Source organism: Peromyscus maniculatus, chromosome 3 (assembly GCF_049852395.1).
Source record: "Peromyscus maniculatus bairdii isolate BWxNUB_F1_BW_parent chromosome 3, HU_Pman_BW_mat_3.1, whole genome shotgun sequence".
Classification (NCBI taxonomy): Eukaryota; Metazoa; Chordata; class Mammalia; order Rodentia; family Cricetidae; genus Peromyscus; species Peromyscus maniculatus.
The window spans coordinates 38,729,106-38,751,304 of record NC_134854.1 but is presented as its reverse complement, the minus strand read 5'-3'; the positions used below and the strand labels follow the sequence as shown (position 1 = coordinate 38,751,304).

General features: G+C 42.9%; 2 protein-coding genes across 14 annotated transcripts in view; one reads left to right on the top strand and one right to left on the bottom strand.

Moving 5' to 3' along the window:
* The window catches only part of Fbxl13 (F-box and leucine rich repeat protein 13), a 214,800-nt gene that overhangs the window by 120,278 nt on the left and 72,323 nt on the right, over window positions 1-22,199 (top strand). For all 13 annotated transcript variants that reach the window (XR_013049550.1, XM_076565962.1, XM_076565963.1 and 10 more), the window contains 2 exons: window positions 7,751-7,803; window positions 13,401-13,501. Coding sequence is in view for 12 of the 13 variants with exons in the window: in XM_076565962.1 (XP_076422077.1) it covers window positions 7,751-7,803; window positions 13,401-13,501 (154 nt within the window). In the remaining variant the exon portion in view is untranslated. The remainder of the gene's footprint in view (window positions 1-7,750; window positions 7,804-13,400; window positions 13,502-22,199) is intronic.
* Window positions 1-22,199, bottom strand: part of Lrrc17 (leucine rich repeat containing 17) — a 34,487-nt gene that overhangs the window by 11,845 nt on the left and 443 nt on the right. The window contains exon 2 of the mRNA XM_006991055.4: window positions 2,950-3,829. Coding sequence (XP_006991117.1) covers window positions 2,950-3,736 — 787 coding nt within the window. The 5' untranslated portion in view covers window positions 3,737-3,829. The remainder of the gene's footprint in view (window positions 1-2,949; window positions 3,830-22,199) is intronic.

The window sequence follows — 22,199 nt, the reverse complement described above, 5'->3', positions numbered from 1 at the left end:
TTAAAAAAATGCAAGGATGGGCTCTGGATTTTACATAGTCATTAGAGGGACTTGGGCTGTCCTTTAATGTATGACTCAGTGTTCTAGGTGCTACATTTATGTGTAATGAAACTTTGTTCACATTGGTTCCCTGCAGTTTTGTAGCAAAGAGGATTAATTTGTGGGGTATTTTTGGAAGATTATATTTAGGCAACAATAAGTTGCAAAAGGAAAGCAATAAAATATGTTTCATAGCTGATATTTGCCAAGAGAAATGTTTTATGGGGAAAAAAAGACAAAGTAAGAACCTTGCTCATTGGTGGGGTTGGTAGTGGTGGCAGCCCAAGAGTAAAGTAAAACGGGAGCGTGGCATCGTTATCTCTCACCTCTTTTTTTTTTTTTTTTTTTTTTTTTTGAGACAGGGTCTCTCAGGCAGTGGTGGTGCAGGCCTTTAATCCCAGCACTCAGGAGGCAGAGCCAGGAGGATCTCTCTGAGTTTGAGGCTAGCCTGGTCTACAGAGCGAGATCCAGGACAGGCACCCAAAACTACACAGAGAAACCCTGTCTTGAAAAACCAAAAAAAAAAAAAAAGGAAGAAAGAAAGAAAGGAAAGAGACAGGGTCTCTCTACATAGCCCTAGAGACCAGGCTGGTCTCAAACTCATAGAGGTCCACCTGCCTCTGTCTACGGAATGCTGGGATCAAAGGTGTGTGAACCCACACCCAGCTTAACTCTTCCCTCTTAGACCACAGTGTAGTCTTGCTGTAGAAGTCCCATGTGTCTTTTATGTGGGTGGTATTTTTCTCAGACGACTGGTGGGCTCGATCCTACATACTCTTTGACACCCAGTGTAGCAAGAGCAGATTCAACAAACCTGAGGGCAGAACCTCAGGAATACCAGGTACCCTAGCCAAAAAGAAGGCACCAGCCCCACGCTCACTGTAAAGATACCACAGACAGTCCACCCAACCTTGGTACAGCAAGACTGCACCCACCGAGTGCTGGAGAGTTCTCCAGTGCGTTCCTGTGGTGGTGGTGGTGGCTCGTTTGCATGTGGTCAGATGAATTCTGGAAGACTGCAAGCACTGGCTTGGGAGACCAAGGTTCTTTGCTTTTTCTTTAACTGTGAGACCTTGGCCGATTGATGGGACCTCCCGAGCTTCATTTTCCTCATCTCTTAAATGGGGATACCAGCCTGAAAGCTGACTGCATGGGTGCAGGGGAGGGTACCTGGTAGTTGGTAGGTTTTCAATTAGTGAGCACTTTCTCCCAAACCAGAGGAGGCCAGCCTGGCCAGCCCCAGTTATTAGCACGACTCCGCCATGACTCCTGCGAGTGCACCTCTCCATGCTACCTGGCTCAGGCTGATTTGACCAGATGCCAATTCAGAGACAAGAAGAAAGTGGCACACTCTGACCACAGCTTCGCCAAAAGTGAACACATTTATTCTTGGATCCAGCTGTCTAATCTAGAACACTAATGAATTCCTGCTTTTAGCCTTCTTGAGAGGATCTGCCAGGATTCCTTTCAACTGTCCTAATCTTTTGCCCTGAAACAAAACCTCCTAAGATAGATAGAAAACAATTTTAGTATGCTCAAACTGACTCTAATCCAAGGACATCTGGCTGTAACTTAATACTACAGATAAACGCTTACAGCATGCCAAAAGCAAAGCATATCCACATTGTCATATGGCCTGTTATCATAAAGAGATTAGCAGTTCTTGGATGACTCTGTGACAGTGCCAGTCTTTGCTGTCACATCATAAGCATTTCTGAAATCTCCCATCTGTTTTCTTAGTTCATGACTTTATATGTGGAGACCTCGCACAGCACTGCACAAGATTGTGTAGGATATAAAGCCTACCATCAATTTACAGATAGTAGGTAATAGTCTAGAAAGTTCCCCAGTCTCATAAATCCTAGACTAAGTACTTGGAAATGACTTAATTTTGTTCACTCTGGATAACTTGAGAAGAATTAAGATGTCTGGTTCTATCAGCATTCATGAGAACCTTGAGACTAAGGGGCTGGAGTACAGAAGCGTCATCACACTCTACTGGCCTCCGTCTCAGTGTTCCCCCCTGGCCTGAGCTGTGAGTGTTTTTCCCTGGACGTTGTCTCCCATAGATGCATGGATTTTACTTACTTGGTATAGGTCAGATTGTGTAGAGAACATCTGCACTTGTAACCAAGATATATTAGATTCACGATGGAAGGAATTCCTAGCTTCTGTAGCTTCCCCTGAACCAAAGAACCAGCTCTCATGGCTAGCCCTGCTGTTTTCTTTTTATGTAAATATTTATGGAATGTTTTACCATGTATGTGTACAGCACATGTGGGTAGGTACCCATCAAGGCCAGAGGCATTGGGTTGTTGTGAGCCACCTGGTAGAGGTGCTGGGTCTTCTAAAAGCAATACGTGCTCTTAACCCATCTGTCCAGCACAGACCCCTGATTGTGAGACAGGGCCTCACGAAGCCCAGGCTGGCCTCCAGCCTCCCAGGTAACTGAGGATGACCTTGAACTTGTTTTCATTTGCTTATGCTTTGTTTTGTTTGGGGGTGTGAATTTTTTAGGAGCATGTGTTTTGAAGCAGTGTCGCATGTAACCCAGGCTATTCTTAAACTCATCATGTAGTCAAGGATGATTCTGAACTTTGGATGCCCTTGTCTTTACTTCTCAAGTGCTGGGATTACAGGTGTGTGCCACTCTGCCCAGTTTATGTGGGTCTGGGGATTGAACCCATGGTTTGTCACATGCTAGCCAGGTGCCTTACCAACTTGGCTACATATGTCCTCTTCTCCTGTTCCCCACTTACCAGCTGCCTTGAATAGGACTCCATAGGTTCCATTATTGTTGGAGAATGCTACCTGACAGCTCCAGGCACCTGAGATACAGGAAGGGGACTAAGACTAGATACCTTCCTAACTAACAGCCTGCAGAAACAAAGAAGGGAGATGCACACACACCTTTCCTCTTGCAGTCCAGTGTTTGGATGGGAAACACGTAATTGTGGCACAGAGTGGAGTCTGCTTCAGGCCTGATGACTGGGGGTCTCCCTGATACTTGGGGTTTGGGGTCCAGTTGCTCCTTATCCTCTTCATCACATAACTCATCAGTCTTTAGCTGCAGCAGTTTTTTATTTCTCAGTGCTACTGGGCTTTCGCACTTGGCATAGTTGCCCAAATTCCGGTTCCGTGGAATCTGCAGCATTGAAACAAGTGTTTCTAACTCACAGGTACAGTGCCAGGGGTTGTCATAAAGGCGCAGGTAGCTCAGGAGGGGGGTGTAAATGAACACCTCCTCCGTCAGCACCTTGATCTGGTTGTGCTGCAGCAGGAGGGTGGTCAGCTTATTTAAACCAAAGAAGGCGTCGTCCTCAATTTTGGAGATCTCGTTCTGTTGCAAGTCCAGGCTCTTCAGCCTTTTAAACTTAGAAAACATGTTGTTCTTCAACACACGGATTTTGTTTCTCGCTAACAGCATGTGCAGCAGGTCTTGAGGCCAGTCAGGTAACACGTAAACTAATTTTCTTTCTTGGCAGTCTAGGTATTTCTCATGGAGGTAAGTGTACACATCGCAGGGGAGGCCTGGTGCGTAGCGTTTGACGGGGCTGCCTCTCCTGCCGCCACCTGCCTGGCTGCGACTGCGGCTGCGGCTGGGGTTGGCCTGGCTTCTCAAAGCACCAGGGCTGGCCTTGCGAAGCTCAGCAGCTCTGCAAAGGCAGAGCAGGATCAGGATGGCCACTACGCGCATTCCGACGTCCAGCTGGTCCCTGCCCACGGCAGGGGGAGCAGCAGAGTAACACAGGTCAGGGAGGTTAAGTCCCAGTGGAGGGGTTCAGAGTTCCTAGGTGGACCAGAAGAAAGAAAGAAAGAACAAACAGCTAAGTACTGTCTTGAGCAATGTATAACAGAAACAGCAGATTTATTTCATTTGATCTAGTCTCCTAGTTTAAGTGGGTAAAAACTGCTGTAGAAGGTGCTTTCCCCTTCTACTTGCCTAGTTTAGTTAGTAGACATAAGCTTGGCCCTAAGTTTGAATCAAGGCTCTCCTTTTGTGAGATTTATGGTCTCTAGAGAGCCTGCTCAAGACTGCACCCAGGATATGAAAAAAAAAAAAAAAAAAAAAAAACCCACGATGTCAGCAAGAACCAAACTAAGGGGCAGGGAAAGAACACGTGCATTCCTATGCTAACTTTCTTTATTACTCCATTTTGAAATCTCTCTTCTTGAAAAAATTGTCTTTACATAGTTATATATCTATATATCCCCAATAGAAAGTGCTAGACAATATGAGTTATATTTTGAGGGTCACATTACATTTCTTGAGCAAACAAGAAATGGAGCCATTCTGATAACACACATGAAATCACATGGTTTCTCTCGGACTTGGAATGTTACGCTGACCGGGTCACTGGCATGGCTAGGAGTGGCTCTCAGCCAAGCTCCTTGGTGAGCAGGAGGAGGCCTGTAACGTTTGAGTGCCCCACACCTTTTCGAGGGACAGCGACCTTAAAAGCATCCTGGGACCTAAACATAAATAGTTAGTTGGCTGAACCTTGAGTCTTGTATCATAAAACTAAGACTTGCTGAGAGAATCTGTGCAGGGGGTAATATCTTTAATGTGATCAGCCAGAATTTTGCAAGGTAAGAACTGGCACTAAAATTGCCTCTTGCCTGTCCTTGATTTAACAACCAGATACCTGGGAATCTGTCCTTGTGCAAGTCATTTGCAGGGGCAACTAGTCTACTTTGAATTTGCTCTGAGGTCTTAAGTCAGATAAAGGTGTAAAAAGCTCTTTGTAGCTGAGAAGACTGTTATTTTCCTATGTCAGCCTGAGCTATGAAAAATATCCTAGTATTATTTCTATTCATCAAAATTATACAGCTTAAGAAGAAATCATTTTTAGACAGTCCACAGAATAAATGCCCATAAAATTGTGATATAATCCTGAGATTACATGTACACATTACATGAAAATACAGAGCAATGGGAGATTCCACAGCTGTTTTTGCACATGTGAAATAACAAAAAAGCAACCAGCTTTCAGAGTCTGTGGCTCTGTAAGCCTTGCTTGAAACAGGTTCCTCCATCAGAGAGTTATTCATCTGGTGGGATGACATCTGAATTATTAGTTGCCATCTGCTGTAATATGCCATGGACCAGGTCACCGCCTCATCTTCATTGTCTGTAAAATGGGGCTTATGATGTTTCCTGGTCCCTGGGCAGATGAAAGGGGCTCAGTGCCTGGCCGGTGGGAAGCTCTCAACTGTTCAGACTCAGCCTGGCAAACACAGAAGTTAAAGGAGTTCTCTTGTGGCCCTGAGACACACAGCCATGTCGGTGTGACCTTCCTTTTCTTCTACTCTCTCCTATCACCACCGTCAGGTCCCAAAGGAACCCTGGACATGGCTGAGGTATCTGTGAATGTATCAAAGCGGATGCTGGCCACTGGCGGCCAGGCTGTCTCTGTATCGCAGGTACCTGCTCCAGAGTCCTGCTTCCCTCCGCACTCCTCACCCCTGGCTCCAGCCCCTGCACATCACTTCTCTTCCTCCAGCTTCTCTTTTGTACACAACCTCAGCCATTTAGGCCATGCGCTCCCTTGGTGCTCTTTGTCCTCTTGGTTCCTGGTCCCCTCTCTCGCCCTTCTCTCCCTCTCTCCCCATCCCCATCCTCTCATGGCCAGGTCTACTCGGCTGGTCATGTTCAGTCCGGACCCTTCCAGGTGCCTCTGGCTCCACTCTCATATATAATAAAACTCTTTCCTCTACTATGCCCAGGAGCATCAGGTCCTCATTGTCATTCAAGCATTCAGGTTGAATTTGGACACAGAAATGTTCAGAGTAAATGGCACTGTCCCAGTCCCATATAGGTCTGGTCTCATGTCAATATTTGAGAAGGTGATGTGAAGTCTTCTCTGTTGCCCTCGTCTGCCTTTCCTATTTCATTTTCCCCACAGTGGTCATCAGCCTCTGTCTAAGCAAACGTTTTACTTCTTTGTGTACTGTTCTGTCCAGTTTCCTTAACTAGAAATCAGTTTCCCCAAAGGCAATGACTTTTGTCCATTTTATTGCTACTATGTTTCCACGGCAAATATTTTTTTTAAATATCTGTAGCCATTCTATCCTAAAGATGTACCACTCACAAACTAATATTGTTTGGGACTCTACTGGGGATGCCTAAGATCTGCTTTTTTTTCTTTTGAGACAGGGTCACTATGTAGCCAAGGATGACCCAGAATGCTAGGGCTGCAGGCATGTGCCACCCTGCTTACTTAATGTGATGCACTGCATGTGCCGGGCAAGCACTTTCCTGACAGAGTGACACCCTAGCCAACATCTGCATGTTTCAAGAGCTTTTCTGCCTTTTTTTTTTTTGTAAAAATATTCTGGAAATATTTCTTGTTTGTATCTATCACTAAGGACAGAGTCCACTCTTAGCAAGGGAAGAAATATCCAAAGTAGATTTATAACGAGTAATGTGTCTGTTATTAGTGTTGGGCTGTATGGTTATGAGTGTTGAATATGCTTCATCTCGATGTGGTTCCTCCTAGTTTGAGTGCCAGGGCCAGCCTTACCTGCATCCTTACCTATTCTGTGCCTTCATCCTTTCCTGCCCACTGCTTTGGGTCAAGCGGTCCTCACACTCCCCACTTGAGTGTCCCCCACCCAGTGTCTCTCACGGTGCTTACTGTGTTGTCCAGCTGTCTGTACCTGCTTCGTCTTCCCCGAGCCATGCAACGTCTGTACTGCAAGAGCTATTAAGACACATTGCTTTTCTCAACCTTCACTTTCTGCAATTTATTGTGATTGCTATGTAAATATAACTTAAAAAGTCATAACAAATAGTTTATTTCAATTATTATGCATGTTAACTATTGGGGAGGAAGTGTGCTGGTATCTGCAACATGTTTCGAAATGCATCAAAAATTGCAGAATGTAGGACCAATTGAGAGAGATGGGTGAATGGGCATGTAATAAAACCAGAATAAAATCCAGGTGGCAGAGATATAGGTGTTCATGGTGTAGTCCTCTCAATTTTTGTATATGTGCAAAAAATAGATGTAATAAAATATTTTAGCACTAGAAGATGGGTCTGCAGAGACGGCTTCATCAGTGTGTCAGCAGGGTACTGACCACACAAACATAAGGACTCGAGGCTGGTTCCCAACACCCCCATAAAAGCTGAATGTAGTAGTGTGTCTGTAATTCCAGTCACACTACTACAGGCAGAGAGAGGCAGGAGGCTCCCTGGGGCTCCCTGGACACCAAGTCTTCCCGAGTGCTTTCCAAGTTTACAGAGAGACCCAAACAATAGCACGAGGAAACACTGGGTGTCAACTTGGTCACTCACATGCGTGTGTACAGACATCTGTATACCACACATGAGCACACATTCACAAGAGTTAAAAACCATGTACCAAAAAAGTCAAAAAATCAAAACAAAAACTAACAAAACAATCAAATTTATTTTCCTCGAGTACTTTCAAGCTAAAAGCCCCAAGGATACAGTATTTTTTAAAATCAAAATAGTGATTCTTTTTCCTTTCCACCTTCTTCCTATACCCTACAAACAATAAAAAGCACACATATATATGAGTTTTTAAAGAAAGCATTTGCCCAAGCAGATAAACCCACATACTTAGAACATATTTCTTGCCAAGGTTTCTATCTACTTTCTAATGAAAATGTTGCATTGAATGTAGGATGGAAAAATGAAATGTTTGCAGTGTGTTGCTTAGTGATGTCTGCTTGTTTGATTTAGGCCACTGTAAAAACCTGCAAGAGTTGAACGTCTCAGACTGCCAGTCTCTCACAGTGAGTAAGACAGATTTTCTGCTGTTGTTTATGTAGGTCCAAACTTCTCACACTGGAGAGCCAGTGGGCAGAGCACATACTTTGTGTGCATTTGGGGTTGGATATGGAAAAAGCAAACTATATTAAATGTTGGCAAAAACATTTACCCTCTGCACAATGCTATCATTAATCTTGTGGATATGTGCTCAGTGTTGGAGCCTCTGGCAAATGGAAACTCTTCAATGGTTACATAAAAATGAACTGTGTTTATGTTTCATGTGTATGTATATGAGACAGGAAATACTGGGTCGCAGCAAGGTTGATAGGCTTATTTTGGTGGGTTTCATGGCAATTAGTAACTATACCAAAGAAGATGGAAATGAACACACAACCCCAGGTTCCTCCTTCCTGGCCCTGGCCCCTTATCTTTCTCTCTGCCCCAAATCTGTCGTCCATGCTGTGAGTACACAATACCCTTTCTACAGAGAGGTCTGACCAACTCACTCCATCTTCCATCATCCATATACTACTGGGAAAGAATCAAGCCACCTTAGCATTAGTGCACTCTGGAGACTCTCTGTAGCCTCTGCCTCCCTTTGCAGCCTCATCTTGTTCCACTCTTGTGTATACAGCAAGTTCTAGTGACCATGTACCAGGCTACCCAGAGCAGTCTCTTGGTTTTGCTCATGCACTACTGTCTCGTTTTTCTTTGTTGAGACAGGATCTCACTATGTAGACCAGGCTGGCCTCCAGCTCAGAGAGGTCCAGCAGCCTTTGCCTCTTGGGTGCTGGGGTTAAAGGTGTGCACCACCGCACCTGGCTTCGGCTCTTACCTTGCCCTCAAGCAGGGTTTGTGGTTTGGTATGGCTTAGTGACTATGCCACTTCCTCTAAGCCGTCATCTCTCAGGACTGTCTTCATAGCTGCTCCTCTATCTTCCTGTCAGCAGAAGGAGCTACTAACTGTAGTGTTCTGCCTCCTCCACAAACTTGAGACAATAAGGGCACAGTTGTGTCTTATTTGTGTGACAGTCAGACTTTGACACACAGTAAGCCTTTGATTGGCCCAGTGGCCAATGATACAAGTCTGTAATTTTGACTACTCAGGAGGCTGAGACAGGAAGTTTGCAGGTTCAAAGACTGCTGAGCTATGAGTACTTTAAGGTAAGTCTGAGTAACTTATTGAGAGCTTGTTTTAAAATCAAAAGTGGGCTGGGGGTAAAGGCTGCTGATGTCCGGCAGTGGCAGAGAAGACCTGGGTGCAAGCCTTAGCTTAAAAAAAAAACCATAAGGTTTCAACACCATTTAATATCCAATGCCACTTTGTGGTAGTGCATAGTGGGCAGTGAAGGTAGAATGTGAAAGCCCGTCTGTGTTGCTATGTGCGGGTGCCGTACTTGACACTGTAAGAGTGAAGGAGGTTAATCTAGAGAGGAGGGGTGAGCAGGGAGGAAGACACGGGGCTGTGTCTCACTGACCCTAAGGAGCAGGTTGAAGAATCTCGAAGGAAGAGAAGGGAATAGGTTTGAATGTGAATGAAAGTGGGCTGGAAGACATTTAGGAAGAAGTGGCCCAAAAAGGTAGGTAAGAAATGCACTGAACATGGCAGCCCAGACTCAAGAGTTAGGGCCACTAACTTCTGCTGAAGCTGTTCCAGTGGGACATTGGGGCAGAGGTATAATGGTAGTGAGCTGTGAAATGGACAAGATACAAGAAAGTAAACATGAGTTAAAAACTACTGTTTCCAGAAAAATGGCTGAGCGGGTAGGAGGAGCAGGGTCAGGAAAAGGCCAACAGGTGTGCAGAAGCCAGTGGAGACAGAGAAGAGAAGGAAAGCCTGATGGTGTAATGGCCTCAGCACGCATCAACACCAGGCAGAGGCCAAGGCCCTTGGCACAGGTGGCAAGACATCTTACACTGGCTCCTCAGTGTTGACCCAGCAATGTGCACAGCAGTGTGCCTCGTGGCCACAGTTGTTCCTTCTCAGATGCCCTGTTTTCACATCAAGTCACTTGAAGTCCACAATGCCATTTCATCTGTCCTTGAACCAGTTTTTCTCTCTGCCTGAATGATGCCTTCCCTCCAACCCCACAACCACACCCTGGCTACATTTGTTCCTCCTTTGGAATGCTTTATCTTCACTGGGTTTTTCCATACACTTTAGAAAAAGTAACTCTTTAAAAATAGCATTGTAGAAATAAAAACAAATTGATGTTACCACTTACTCAAAATGAACACTTTAATAATTTGTGGTATATGCATAGAATTATGGAACCATAGCCCCAATAATTTTAGAACATTTTCTTCATCCTTAAGAGAAATCACATCCATTAAATCGCCTCTCATTTTATCCCAACTCCTTAGCACCTTGCAACTCCTCTTTCTTCTGAGAGGATTAGTTTACTTCTCTTCCAAGTTGGCACTGTGGTCTTAGTCCCTCAGCATTTATACTTTCTGCCCTTATATTTATGATTACATTGTAGCTCCTTTTTTAGAACAAGGACTGCTTTGAAAATCCTCTTCTCATATTTTTTTCCATGAAGGTCTTCCTCTCATTTTCAGAGCAGAACATTTATTTTCCCCAAAGATGGAAGACATTTTATGAGTAAATAAAATATAAACATAAAAGTACTAAGACCATAGACCACTGCAACTCTTTTCTCCTAATACAAAACTGAAGCCTTTAAATTGGTTGTCTGCTCCACCAAGCCACTGCTCTCAGCTCTCAGTGGCTCATGCCTCAGCATGACAAGCTGCTACTTTAGGGACAGACATGCAGGCCATAGAACCCGTAAGAGAAAAAAATTCTACTTCCTGTCTGGTTGGACTGTTTCTGTACCAGCAGAGACACAAAGGCTCCTTCGTCAAGAGAAATGGCGATCTTCGCTAGCATATTCTTCAGCTCTCTGATGACGATTAAAATGGGGTTGTTGTGAAATGGATTCATTCTTTCTATGGATACTTTTAGCACCTGCTATATTAAAACTATCCCATTAGGTGTTAGAAGGAATTTTAATGTGAGTCAATTCTCAGTTCTTGCCTCGGGAGCATTAGTTCTGTGTATGAATACAAAACTGCATTCTTTGAATTTGGCCTTCTAAATAGGAAAGCCAACACAAAGCCATCTGCATCGAGTTTGTGAACATCAAAGTCTTGTCCAAGTTTGGGATCTATAAAGGGCTAGTAATTTTATCCAGCTCCATTTTACTGCTGTTTTACCCTTCAAGACAGAGGCTGGAGACAGGATTACATTTAAAGATGTGGGTAACATTTATTCAAAGAGCTTGGCTATATCTAATTTTGTCTTGCAAAATATATCACACTGAAGAATTTGAGTCCCATGTGTTGTAGACAAATTCATGAGCCATTCAGCAGTATTCATACTCAAATGGTTTTGCATTTTATGTTCAAACATTTCAATCGTGAGTCTTGCATTCTCTTTAATGAGAATGGGAGTGGTCTGAACTTGTTTGGGTTGCCAAGCACCTCGAGAAAGGTGAAGGTAGAGAAGGGGTTGCTGACTCAGCTCAGGGGAGTCACCTTCCACTGCACACAAAGCACACACTATCCTCTTCTTGGCCCCATTTCTTCCGAGGCCTCTCTAAAGGTGGCTAGGCCAGCTCTCTCACGGTCCTGTCCCACCTCACTCACATCCTCACCTACGTGTTTTAACAAGTGCACAGTCTCTGTGAGCAACTGGTACTGTTAATATTTTCAAAGACTAGTTTCAAACCTGTTAAAGTATGGTGCCACATGTGATGATGGCTGTCTTTGAGCGTTGAGGGAAACTTGTACTATATTTACTGTATTTATCTACACATATCTGAATTCTACACTTGGTGATTGAATGACTAGAAAAAATACTAACAGCTTGAGTGCAGTGCCAAGAACACAGTGCCTTCAAAGGCCCCACTTGTCCACATGAAGCACCAGCTGGAAGAAGCTTCCCTGTGCAGAGCCCCTGGGTCTTAAGACAGGATTTGATGCCCAGGAAATCCTTCATTGGATGACCAACCACCAGCCACCATGCCCCAGGGTTTTAGTGTGGTAAATATGCACGCATCCTGGAAACCATGAAGAGTGGAATGTCAGACGGACCCCAATGCCACTGAAAATCAGCGCTTCCATCCCTGGTGGTGTCTCCGCTGTCCTGCCCATCTGAATTCTCCAAACCACTTCTCAGAGCTAGTGAAAATTCACCTCCTCCAGACAGATACCAGCAGTGGGCTGTCCTCTGGACAGAGTGTCCTGAAATGTGCTCGAAGCACAGTTATTTAAAACTAGCTGATACCTGGTGGTCTTCCAGGGAAATCCAGCAACCATCACTGAATAAATAAAACCATATTGTTAACTCAATTTCTCCTCCCCTTTCTCTCTTTCCTTTTGTTTTTCACAGGTTCTCACTCTGTAAGCCCACGCTGGACATTATGTAGCCCAGGTTGTCATTTAACTTGAGGTGATCCTCCTGCCTCAGTCTTCCCAGTGCTGGGATTATAACCATGCACCATTATGTCTGACAGATTTGTAATTTCTGTAATTTCTGTATTTTTTATATGCAAAGTAGTTCATTGCAGTCAAAGCTTGACACTCATCTGGCCTTTTTCACCTTCAGTTCCAGACCTTCGCTCGACACCACTGCCTTTCAGTTAACATCATCCACAGCCTTCACTCACTTCGGCTTCAGTCCCTCTCTCTCCAACCCCAGTCCCAACTGGAGCTCGTGCCCTCAATGCATCTTGTGTATTTTATGTCTTAGTTAGGGGGTCTGTTGCTGTGAAGAGACGCCATGACCACAGCAGCTCTTACAAAGGAAAACATTTAATGGAATGGCTCACAGTGTTAGAGGTTCAGTCCATTATCATCATGGCGGGACATAGTGGTGTGCAGGCAGACAGGGTGCTGGAGAGGGAGCTGAGAGTTCTACATCTTGATCCTCAGGTAACACTAAGTGAACTGTGTCACTGGGTGTAGCTTGAGCACAGGAGACTTCAAAGCCCACCCCCACAGTGACACACTTCCTCCAACAAGGCTACACCTCCTAATAGAGTCCTAATGGACTCCCTATGGGGTCCATTTTCTTTCAAACCACCACATTTTACTTTTCAAATATAGATATTGAGACCCTCTAAGAGTTACCATAAAGTTGGTGAAAATTTGTTTAGCTTTTTAGATGTATCATTATCAGAACCACAGAAATTCAGTCACAGAGACAGATGACATGCCTGGGCTAAACATGGCCTTGCTTTCAATGAAGTCCAGTTGTTAAGAAAGTTCACTATTCCAGTCTTTCAGAATAACTTTAGAACAGGCCAGTTTGTGACCACATTTCTGTATCTGGACATCAAAAGTCACACTGTGATATTTGTGTCACATGCTGGAATTTGCAAGGGTTCACTTTTTAATGAAATGCCATTGTGATGTAATGAAGGGAGGGAGCACTGAAGCTTCAAACAAAACGACTGGTTTCCACTTTTTAATCAAAGACTATGAAGGATCAAGTTGTATGTGCGTGTTATTATGTGCATGTTTTTCTGGGACAGGATGAGAAATGAGAGATAATGGAGCACCTGAGAGGCCTGTGAGGGTTTGATATGATTTTTGTTTGTCTTTTGTTATGCAGGATGAATCAATGAGACACATTTCCGAGGGATGTCCTGGGGTCCTGTATCTCAATCTGTCCAATACAACTATCACCAATAGGACTATGAGACTCCTGCCCAGGTAATGCTGTGGCCGTGTGTGAGATTGGAATAGGGTCTCTGATGTGCTCCAGGCTGGCCTTGAACTCATGTTTCTCTGTCCTCCGCCTGACACTGCTTGTTTTGAGAATATTGTATCCTCCTAAGCTTTGGCTTGTTGTAGTTGTCCTCAAAGATGATCCGCCAACATCAGCACCCAACCACGACAGCACGATAATGGCACAACTGTTTTCTGACCCTGAGCTGGTGTCTGTCTCTCCTTCCTTCTGTCCTGGCCAGTGTTTTTGTCACTCTTGTAACAGTGTACCCAGTAACTTGAGATAGACCTTCCTGGGCAGTGGAGCCTGCCCCCCACTTCCTTTCTAGTGTCTGAGAACTTTCTCTAAGAGAACTCCAACATGCCTCCTCCCGAGACTGTTGTTCAGGTCCCAGGTACCCTGTGTCTCACTGAGAGGCCACCGCTTCCAGGAGCGTACACTGCTGAGGTTGATGTCTGTCGGCTTTGATGTCCTGGTATGTGGCAGCTGCTGTTCCTTAGCCAGCACGGCTCTGGTGAAGGCACAGGAAAGCACAGGATCTTCAGCTTTCGATAAACTTTTCTTACTCAGTTACTCTGTGTTTACTGTGGAAAAACCAACCAGGTAGTGTATCTGGTCCTAGGGAGCTGTAAATGTGACTGGTAAAGCATTCCTCAAACCATTGTGAAAGACTGAAACTTTTTTGAGACTATAACTTTTTGAGAGCTTTTGAAAATTAACAATAAGACATTTGGAAAAACTTAAACAGAAACAGTTCTGGGTGACAATCTTCTTCATGTTCTAACTCTAACAGTCTCCCACAGGTGGGTAAACCTCAGAAAGTGGCACAGCCCTCCAGCTTTAGTCACTCCTGCAAATCCTTCCGTTTAGAAGTCCTCCAGATCCTTTAAAACACACGGAATCTTCGCCCAGCCAGGCACTTAGCAACCATTTGCTTTTTATTACTGTATCGTTTTTAAACTCAGGCAGATAATCCGTGTAGAATTTCCTTTGGTGATAAAAGAAGCAATGAGCCAGACTGGAGGTCAACAATCTATGACCCATGTGGTCCAAAGCTTGTTTCTGTGTAGCCCATCAGCCACAGTTTTACATTCTCTGTCCAACATTATCTATTGACCATAGTTCTGTGTGGTTCTTTCTCATATATTTAAGAATTTTAGAAAGGCAGTAAGTACTTAAAATACTTTCATTCCTAGTATCTGTGAGGATCAGTCGCTGAAGGAGGAGGAGCTTCAGCAACCCATCCCCAGTGGCTTAGAAGGGGCTGATGGGAGTCTTTCACACCATGGAACATGACAAACCAAGACTTGAATTATTGTTTTGACAATTGTTCAGAATTAAACGGATGCAAAAGGCATTTTATAAAGCAGATTAAGTTCAAGTGTTTGTCTTGCCTGCAGCCAGCACATTGTAAATAGCACAAAATTTGAGGCAATATCTTTTTTCTTTCAGTCCCTTAAAATGATCTGATTCAGCAGCAAAAGCCTCATGCTATTGACAGGTGTATGCATTCTGGTCACATGTCTCAGTTTGACTAACTCATTCTATGACATAAATAGATATAATGTTTGAGAAAAATAAGTGTAACGTAACTCATGGAACTCTGCTCATGCCTCAACAGCAGTGATCAGTTGGGATGGCTACCTCTGTAAGAATTTGGCAAAAGTCAATGAAAGTATTGTGTGAGAACCAATTGACTACATGGAATTGACTATAATTAATATTGTATAGTTTATTATTTTTAAATCATATGATACCTAACCTTTGTATCTATGAAGTAGTAAGATTTTAAAAAAATTATAGTAAAAATATTTACACACAGTTTTGGAGAAGTAGTTAAACATTTATCACTATATTAATAATTAAAGATTAAATAATGATTTATATGTAATCATCCTCTTAGGAACAGAGTATTTTTACATTTTTCAAAGTTCATAAAGCTCTTAATAGAATTTTGTTTTGGTCAGAAAAATGTTTTAAGTTATTTATAGATGTCTTTTCAGTTATCATCATTAGTGGAAGACTTTCTGACTGTATTTTCTAGCTTTATTTGCCAAATGGTCCTTTTTGGGTTGGAATGTGAGAGGCAAGTGTCTTTTTAAACTTTTCTTTAAAAATGACACAAACTGAGCTAGGTAATTATTTCTGAATAAGAATTTGGGAAAAGTGTATCAGACTTGTTACATATTATTTCCACTTTTCAAACAAGTAGCCTATATTTTATTTCCTTTTTGACTGAATACTTGGAGAAGAATTCTTTGTTTAAAGTGGTTGGTGCTTCAATGTTTAAACTTCTGTCTTTAATTGTAGAAGAAGCATGGACTGAATTATTTCTGCTTTTTGGAATTCAGATTTCTTCAAGGACTAGTTTGTAATTAGTTTCAGCATACCCAAGAATGTTTAAAGTGAAGAGAATTTGCTTAAGAGAACAAACTTCCATGTGTAAATGTATGTTTATACATAGATCTTCTTGACATGTCATAATATAATAGTGATGTGTTTGTCACTGACTATAACCAAGCTTATAGTTTATTTTTAGTTTATGTATGAAGATAAAGTATCATGCTTTATCATAGACTACAGCATTTTCCCCACATAAAATGATATCTTTTTCCTGGTTAATGTTTCCTTGTGATTTGTGTTGTTTTTTGAGACAGGCTCTCACTGATTGGCCCAGGCTGCTCTCAAATGTGCAATCCTCCTGCTTCAGTCTTCTGAGTGTTGTGATTACAGGCACACACTGCCATACAGAGCTGAATCTTTAAAACTCTGCTGCTAACACCCTCACCTTTGCTTCCCTTGTTTATGCTTTTTGTAGAATAACTATGAATCCCTGTCTCTTAAGCCTTTGTGTTACTGGTTTTTAGTTGTGTTTTATGTGTAGCATGTAGCTGGCTTCCACTGTATTTTTGGTTTTTTGAGACAGGGTTTCTCTTTGTAGCCCTGGCTATCCTATAACCCACCACACCGTAGTCCAGGCTAGCCTTGAACTCAGATCCACCTGCATCTGCCTTCCTAGTGCTGGGATTAAAGGTGTTGCACCACTGTCTGGCCACTAGCTTCTATTTTTAGATATGCTTATCCTTTGTGTCTATTGAAGAGGGAAGTTCAAAAGATTAATATTTATTTTTTAAAGATTATAAAATACAAAATTTATATGTTAAAATCTGAATTTACAAAGTAGATGATTTGAAAGTAGTTTATATCACTTTACAAATTGTTTTATCTTTCTTCTTCTTCTTCTTCTTCTTCTTCTTCTTCTTCTTCTTCTTCTTCTTCTTCTTCTTCTTCTCCTTCTCCTCCTCCTCCTCCTCCTTCTTCTTTTTTAGCTAGGTCTTACTGTATAGCCTGGGGTGACTTGGAACTCACTATGTAGCTTAGACTGGCTTGAACCTGTGCTCATCTTCCGGTCTCAGCCTTCCATATCCAGGAATTCCAAATGTGAGCCACCATAGATGGCTCCCTCTTCCAATTTTTAAACTTAAAACATGCTTGCTAGCAGTATGTTAAGCTGCTCCTTCCCCATTAGGTGACTTAGTATATTAGGTTTGCTATGAGTCAGTGCTGTTTGGGGGGATATTTGTTTTACAAACAAATATATAATTTAGTGGGAAAGATAGAAAAGTTGAGTTCCAAATAAGAATTTTGTTTTGGTTTTAATTTCTAGTTTTTTCCATTCAGTCAACATTCAGAATAAAGTTTCTTGACGCTGTTGTCTTTTGTCATATGAAAAAGACACGCGGTAAATTATCTATGATAAAAATGCATTTCATAGTGATTGTCTATTTTTGCTGTTTCCCATTGTTTCAAACATGCTTGGGTATGCAGAATTCTTTCAGCTGTAAATAGCCAGAGAAGTGCCAGCTGTTGCTGCTTGTCCCACCTCTTCACTGCCTTTAGTGCTTCTTTCCAAAGAAATCACTTGCCAGAAAGAAAGACAAAATGATGGTAGCCATTAATGGCAGCATTGATTTGACAGTTTTATTTGAAAGTTTTTCCCTACTTCTTTGGAGACTTAATTTTCTAGAGTTAAAAATGAGGGCTGCCCACAGCTCTTTCTCATTATTCATTTGTGGGTTTTTTTTTTTTTTTTTTTTGGTGGTGTTGGGGGTTGTGCCACATGTGCCTGTGAAGGTTAGGGCCGCTTGAGCGACCCGGTTTCCACCAGTGACTTGTCAGGCTAGAACTCGGGTCATCAGGCTTTGCTGGTAGAAAACACCTTTACCTGCTGAGCCATCTCACAGACCCAGCCTTTATTCCAGGAACATGTTGGCCTCCTACCATTTTCTGAATTTACTCCTTTCTAGTCATTTCTGTTACCATAGCCTTGGCAGTACTCTCCAGTTCTTCTTTGTGCAGCGTCCTGCCCGTCCTGCCTCTGGTCCCCTTCCTCCAGTCCACTCTGACTCAAGGCACGGGAAGGCATCCTGGAGCAGTCATGTCTTGTCTGGCTCCCCCTGCTGTCCCTGACATCAGCTAGTTGAACACACTGTGTGGGTTGCCCTGAGCCCTGGCTAGCTTTCTCCATGGTTGCCTTCCTTGCAGTGAGAAAGCCTTTCCTTTCCTGCCTAATTCTCAGCCTCTTTAAACCATGCCGTCCCAGAAGACCAGCGAGTTTTCCTTTTCCTGCATCCCAGCAGAGGCACTCACTCACTTACCCTGTGGTGATAACAGGTATTTGATAATGCACAAAACCTTCTGGATACACAGTCAGGAACAAGACTAATTTTTTTAAGAAGGCCTGTGTGTCTTGCTATGATTACTCAGGCTGATCTTGAACTTTGGAGCTCAAGTGATTCTTCTGCCTCAGCCTCCCAAAAAGCTGGCACTCCAGGGCCACATCACTGTGTGGCTTGAACCTTGTTCCTAATGGAGCCTTACATGCTGTAGTGAATGGTGTGTATTCATTTTTATATAGATTAATTGCCCCTTTTTGGCATTTGATTTTCTTATATACCCAGGTTATCTGTTATGGAGTCTCACCAATGTCCATCAAAGAGGAGCAGCCGTGGCCGGCTGGCATGCTCACTGGACAACTTCAAGTTCACTCTCATTATGAGGCCACATCTTCCTATCCTAGAGAATTCTGCTTTTTGAAGTCAGAGTCCCAAACTTACAGAATCTACCTACAAATTCTCCTCTTCCTAGACTAGGCCTTGTCTTGGTGGTTTTCAAAGAAATTTCCATTTGAATACATAGTATTTAACTCTTTCTAGTAGACTACCTATGGTATTGAAGATGAAACATAAAATACATCAGTTCTTCAGTGGAAACAAAGTCAAAAGAAAGAACAAAAAACAATTTCTGTGTTTTCTTAAAGATTACACTAGTAGCAGAAAAATAAAAAGGAAACTCATACCCTCAATAAAAAGTTATCAAATAATTAGGGAAAGATAAAACACACCATAAGTAGTCTTTCTCAAAGCAGAAATGGAATTATCAGTTCCCTGTGCTGGGAAGGTGATGAACCTGGTCTTGCTCAAAAGGAGAAACATTTCTTTGCCCAGCTCTAAACTAAATATCAGTGATGCCCAAGTCTGCCACACTGTCTCACTGTAGCCAGCACATGTCCACACTCTAGCATCTTTCTGTCTGCAGCACTGAGAATCCCTAGAAAGTGCATGGGACTGCTAAGATTCCCATGCCTTCCTTATGTACTCAGGATGAGTCCCCTGGGTTCTCACTCCGAAGGGAAGATCTCTAGATCTTCAGCCTGGGAGCCATGGAGCCATTTAGCCCTTGTCCACAGCAGAGGCTCTTAACTTTCAGCCAGTAGCCCCTACCCCCAAAGGCAAGAATTCAGATATCTATGAGGGGTGTGTGTGTGTGTGTGTGTGTGTGTGTGTGTGTGTGTGTGTGTGTGTGTGTAGTGTGTGTGCATGCGTGCATATGGATATAAGCATGTGAGTGCAGGTGCCCTCAAAGGCTAGAGTGTCTGATCTCCTGGAGCTGGAGTTACAGGTGCATGTGAGTCACCTGACACAGGTGCTGAGAACTGGCCTCCAGTCCTCTGGAAGAGCAGTGAGTGTTCTTGACCACTGAACCATCTCTCCAGCCCATTTGTGGGTTTTGACGGTGTGGAAATCCTCTCTGCTTTCACCAAAAGCCAGGGGAACGAAAGAGCTGGCTCAGTGAGTAAAGACACTGCCCTCCAAGCCACCTGAGGTCAATCCTGGGATCAACATGGCAGAAAGAAAGAACCAGCTTCCAAAGGCTGTCTTCTGACCTACACTTGGGTGCTGAGAAACACACATGTGTGCGCGTGTGCACACACATACACATACACACACACAGTAAAAATTTTTTAATGCTAGAAGGATCTATAGATCTTATAGATCACTGAAACTATCTGTATTATAAAAATAGTCTAGTAAGTTCCTTAATTGTCATTTTTGATATTTACTAATTGATCATATGGATTTAAGGAGTTGGAGTAACAGGTTCAGGTAAGATACAGACCTTGTGTGACGTCCTCCACACTCTTGGCAGATGAGCAATGTTGTGGAATAATCTTTTTGTACACTGTGAAGATGTGTCACTTGGATTGGTTGAATAAAAAGAGCTACTAAAAACAAGCCTGAGTTATTGGCCAAACTTTCATAATTAATAGTAAGTCTCCATGTCATGATTTGGGAGCTGGTTGGTGGGACAAAGACTCACTACAGAGAATCCACTCCATTCAATGAGAGAAGATGGTACAAACCATAGAAACATGAAGATGTTGGCCTAGGGTTCTAGCTTGGTTGATAAAGTGCTTGCCTTGCAAGCCTGAGGCCTGAGTTTGATTCACTAGAAACTATGTTCAAAAAAAGAAAAAAGCCAGTGTGGTCATTGCATTTGTGATCCCAGCGCTGCAGCGGGGTGGGGGTGGGGGTGGGGGAGGAGTGAGAGAGAGAGAGATTCCCTGGGCATGCTTGGCAAGGTAGACATCATCTTAGGAATAACAGTTGAAGTTGTCCTTTGGTACGTGTGGGTACAGGCACATGTACGCAAACACTGACAGATACACACAGACATGCATGAGTACACACGAACACACACAGACATGCATGAGTACACACATACATACAGTAAACTAAAAGAGAAGTGTATTGTAGATAGCAGTAGCAATAACAACAAGGCATAAATTCTTAAAGTCTACCGTGTTCCTGATGTTTTCAAGGATCAGAAATAACCCTCTTAATAATACTATTAGATCTGAATACTCATTTAATTTTCTCATACTTCTCAAAGCCAAGAGCAGATGGGATCCAATCCAGATTAGAAAACTGAGGGTCAGGAAAGCTATAAGCCCCATCGTTTGCTAAGGGGGTTCCAAAGGAGGACTCCTAAATAGAAGGCGCTATCATCTTCACTTAGCAGCTAGGAAAACAGTCTGCCACAGAATAGGGAGCTGTAGTAAGCATCAAGGCTACAATTCTAACTCAGTTTGGTCTGAGTCCAAATTCTTGTCTATTTTCCATGGTGTTGTACTGCCTATCTCATAGCTCCTGTCTCCACATTAGAGAGCTGTTAGGACTGAAATCTCAAGCTCTGCTCAAGGAGAGAAAAAGAAAGCATTTCTCAACCCACTGTGGGGCTGAGGAGGGGGCGTGTCTTTGGATGTTAGAGAGTTTTCTCTTTCCAGGTCCAGCCCACTGACACTGTGGTCCAAAGACTTCCTTGGCTCTTCTGTGGAATCCCATGCACACAGCCATTCCCAGAGGGGAACGTGTGTTCTCAATCAGTAATTCACCATGGAATAGAACAATTAAGCCATATAGACATGGGTTTCAAATTTAGAGCTAAATCTATTTTATAGACAATGTTTGCATATTTTACTTCCCGTTTTGTGAAAATCAACTTGATTTGCAAGCTTTGTGAGAGGCAAGGAGGCATTTTCTCCCCACTTCTTCTAGCATCCTCATTTGCTGCTAAGCTGTTGCAGATTCCAAACTGAGAGCCAGCAACAAAGTCCTCACATTGTTAAAGAATGCCATGCTTAGGAGAGCTTGGAGGCTTGTCCACAGTGTCCTCACAATGCTGGTCCTTCCACGGCATAACAGACGCATCCTAACTCTTCTGGAAGGTCTCCTTTTGGCCCTTGTGGCAATGGCATATTTCCTCTGTTTCAACTCCAGTGAGATTGACTTCTCCTGGGTAATTTTCATTCTTCTCCAGTGTTGCCCACTTAGTTATTCACTATTTTTAGCCCATGCCTAAGCCCTGAATGCATATCAGTTTTTTCTTAATTATTTTTAACTATCATAAAGAAATCATTACCCACAAAATTGTGCATGTTGAAATCTCTGGTTTTTAAATTATTTTCTTATCAGACCCATTTTAAGAGCCTGCCACATTAGGTCTGTCTTGTCTCTGTCCCAAATCTTCACCAGGATGGAACAGTTAATATCCATTAGATGTTATAAAAGGTTTTTTTTCCACAACATTTCGAATATTAGTTTGGCAAAGGTAAAGAGCTAAAAACAAGAAAGTAAACTCTAACTTGGGTTTCAGCAACAAACTAACTTCCAAATAATATGCATGCAAGGCTCCTCCTACCCCCAGACAAAGTCTTATCCCATCAAGTTTCTTAAAACCTAGCCAGCCATTCTTTCTTTTCCTTTGAAATGCAATCATGCACTATCTGGTCTAGTACTAAAATCTCCTTCACTTAACAGGAAGAGGGGCAGCAGCTGTTAA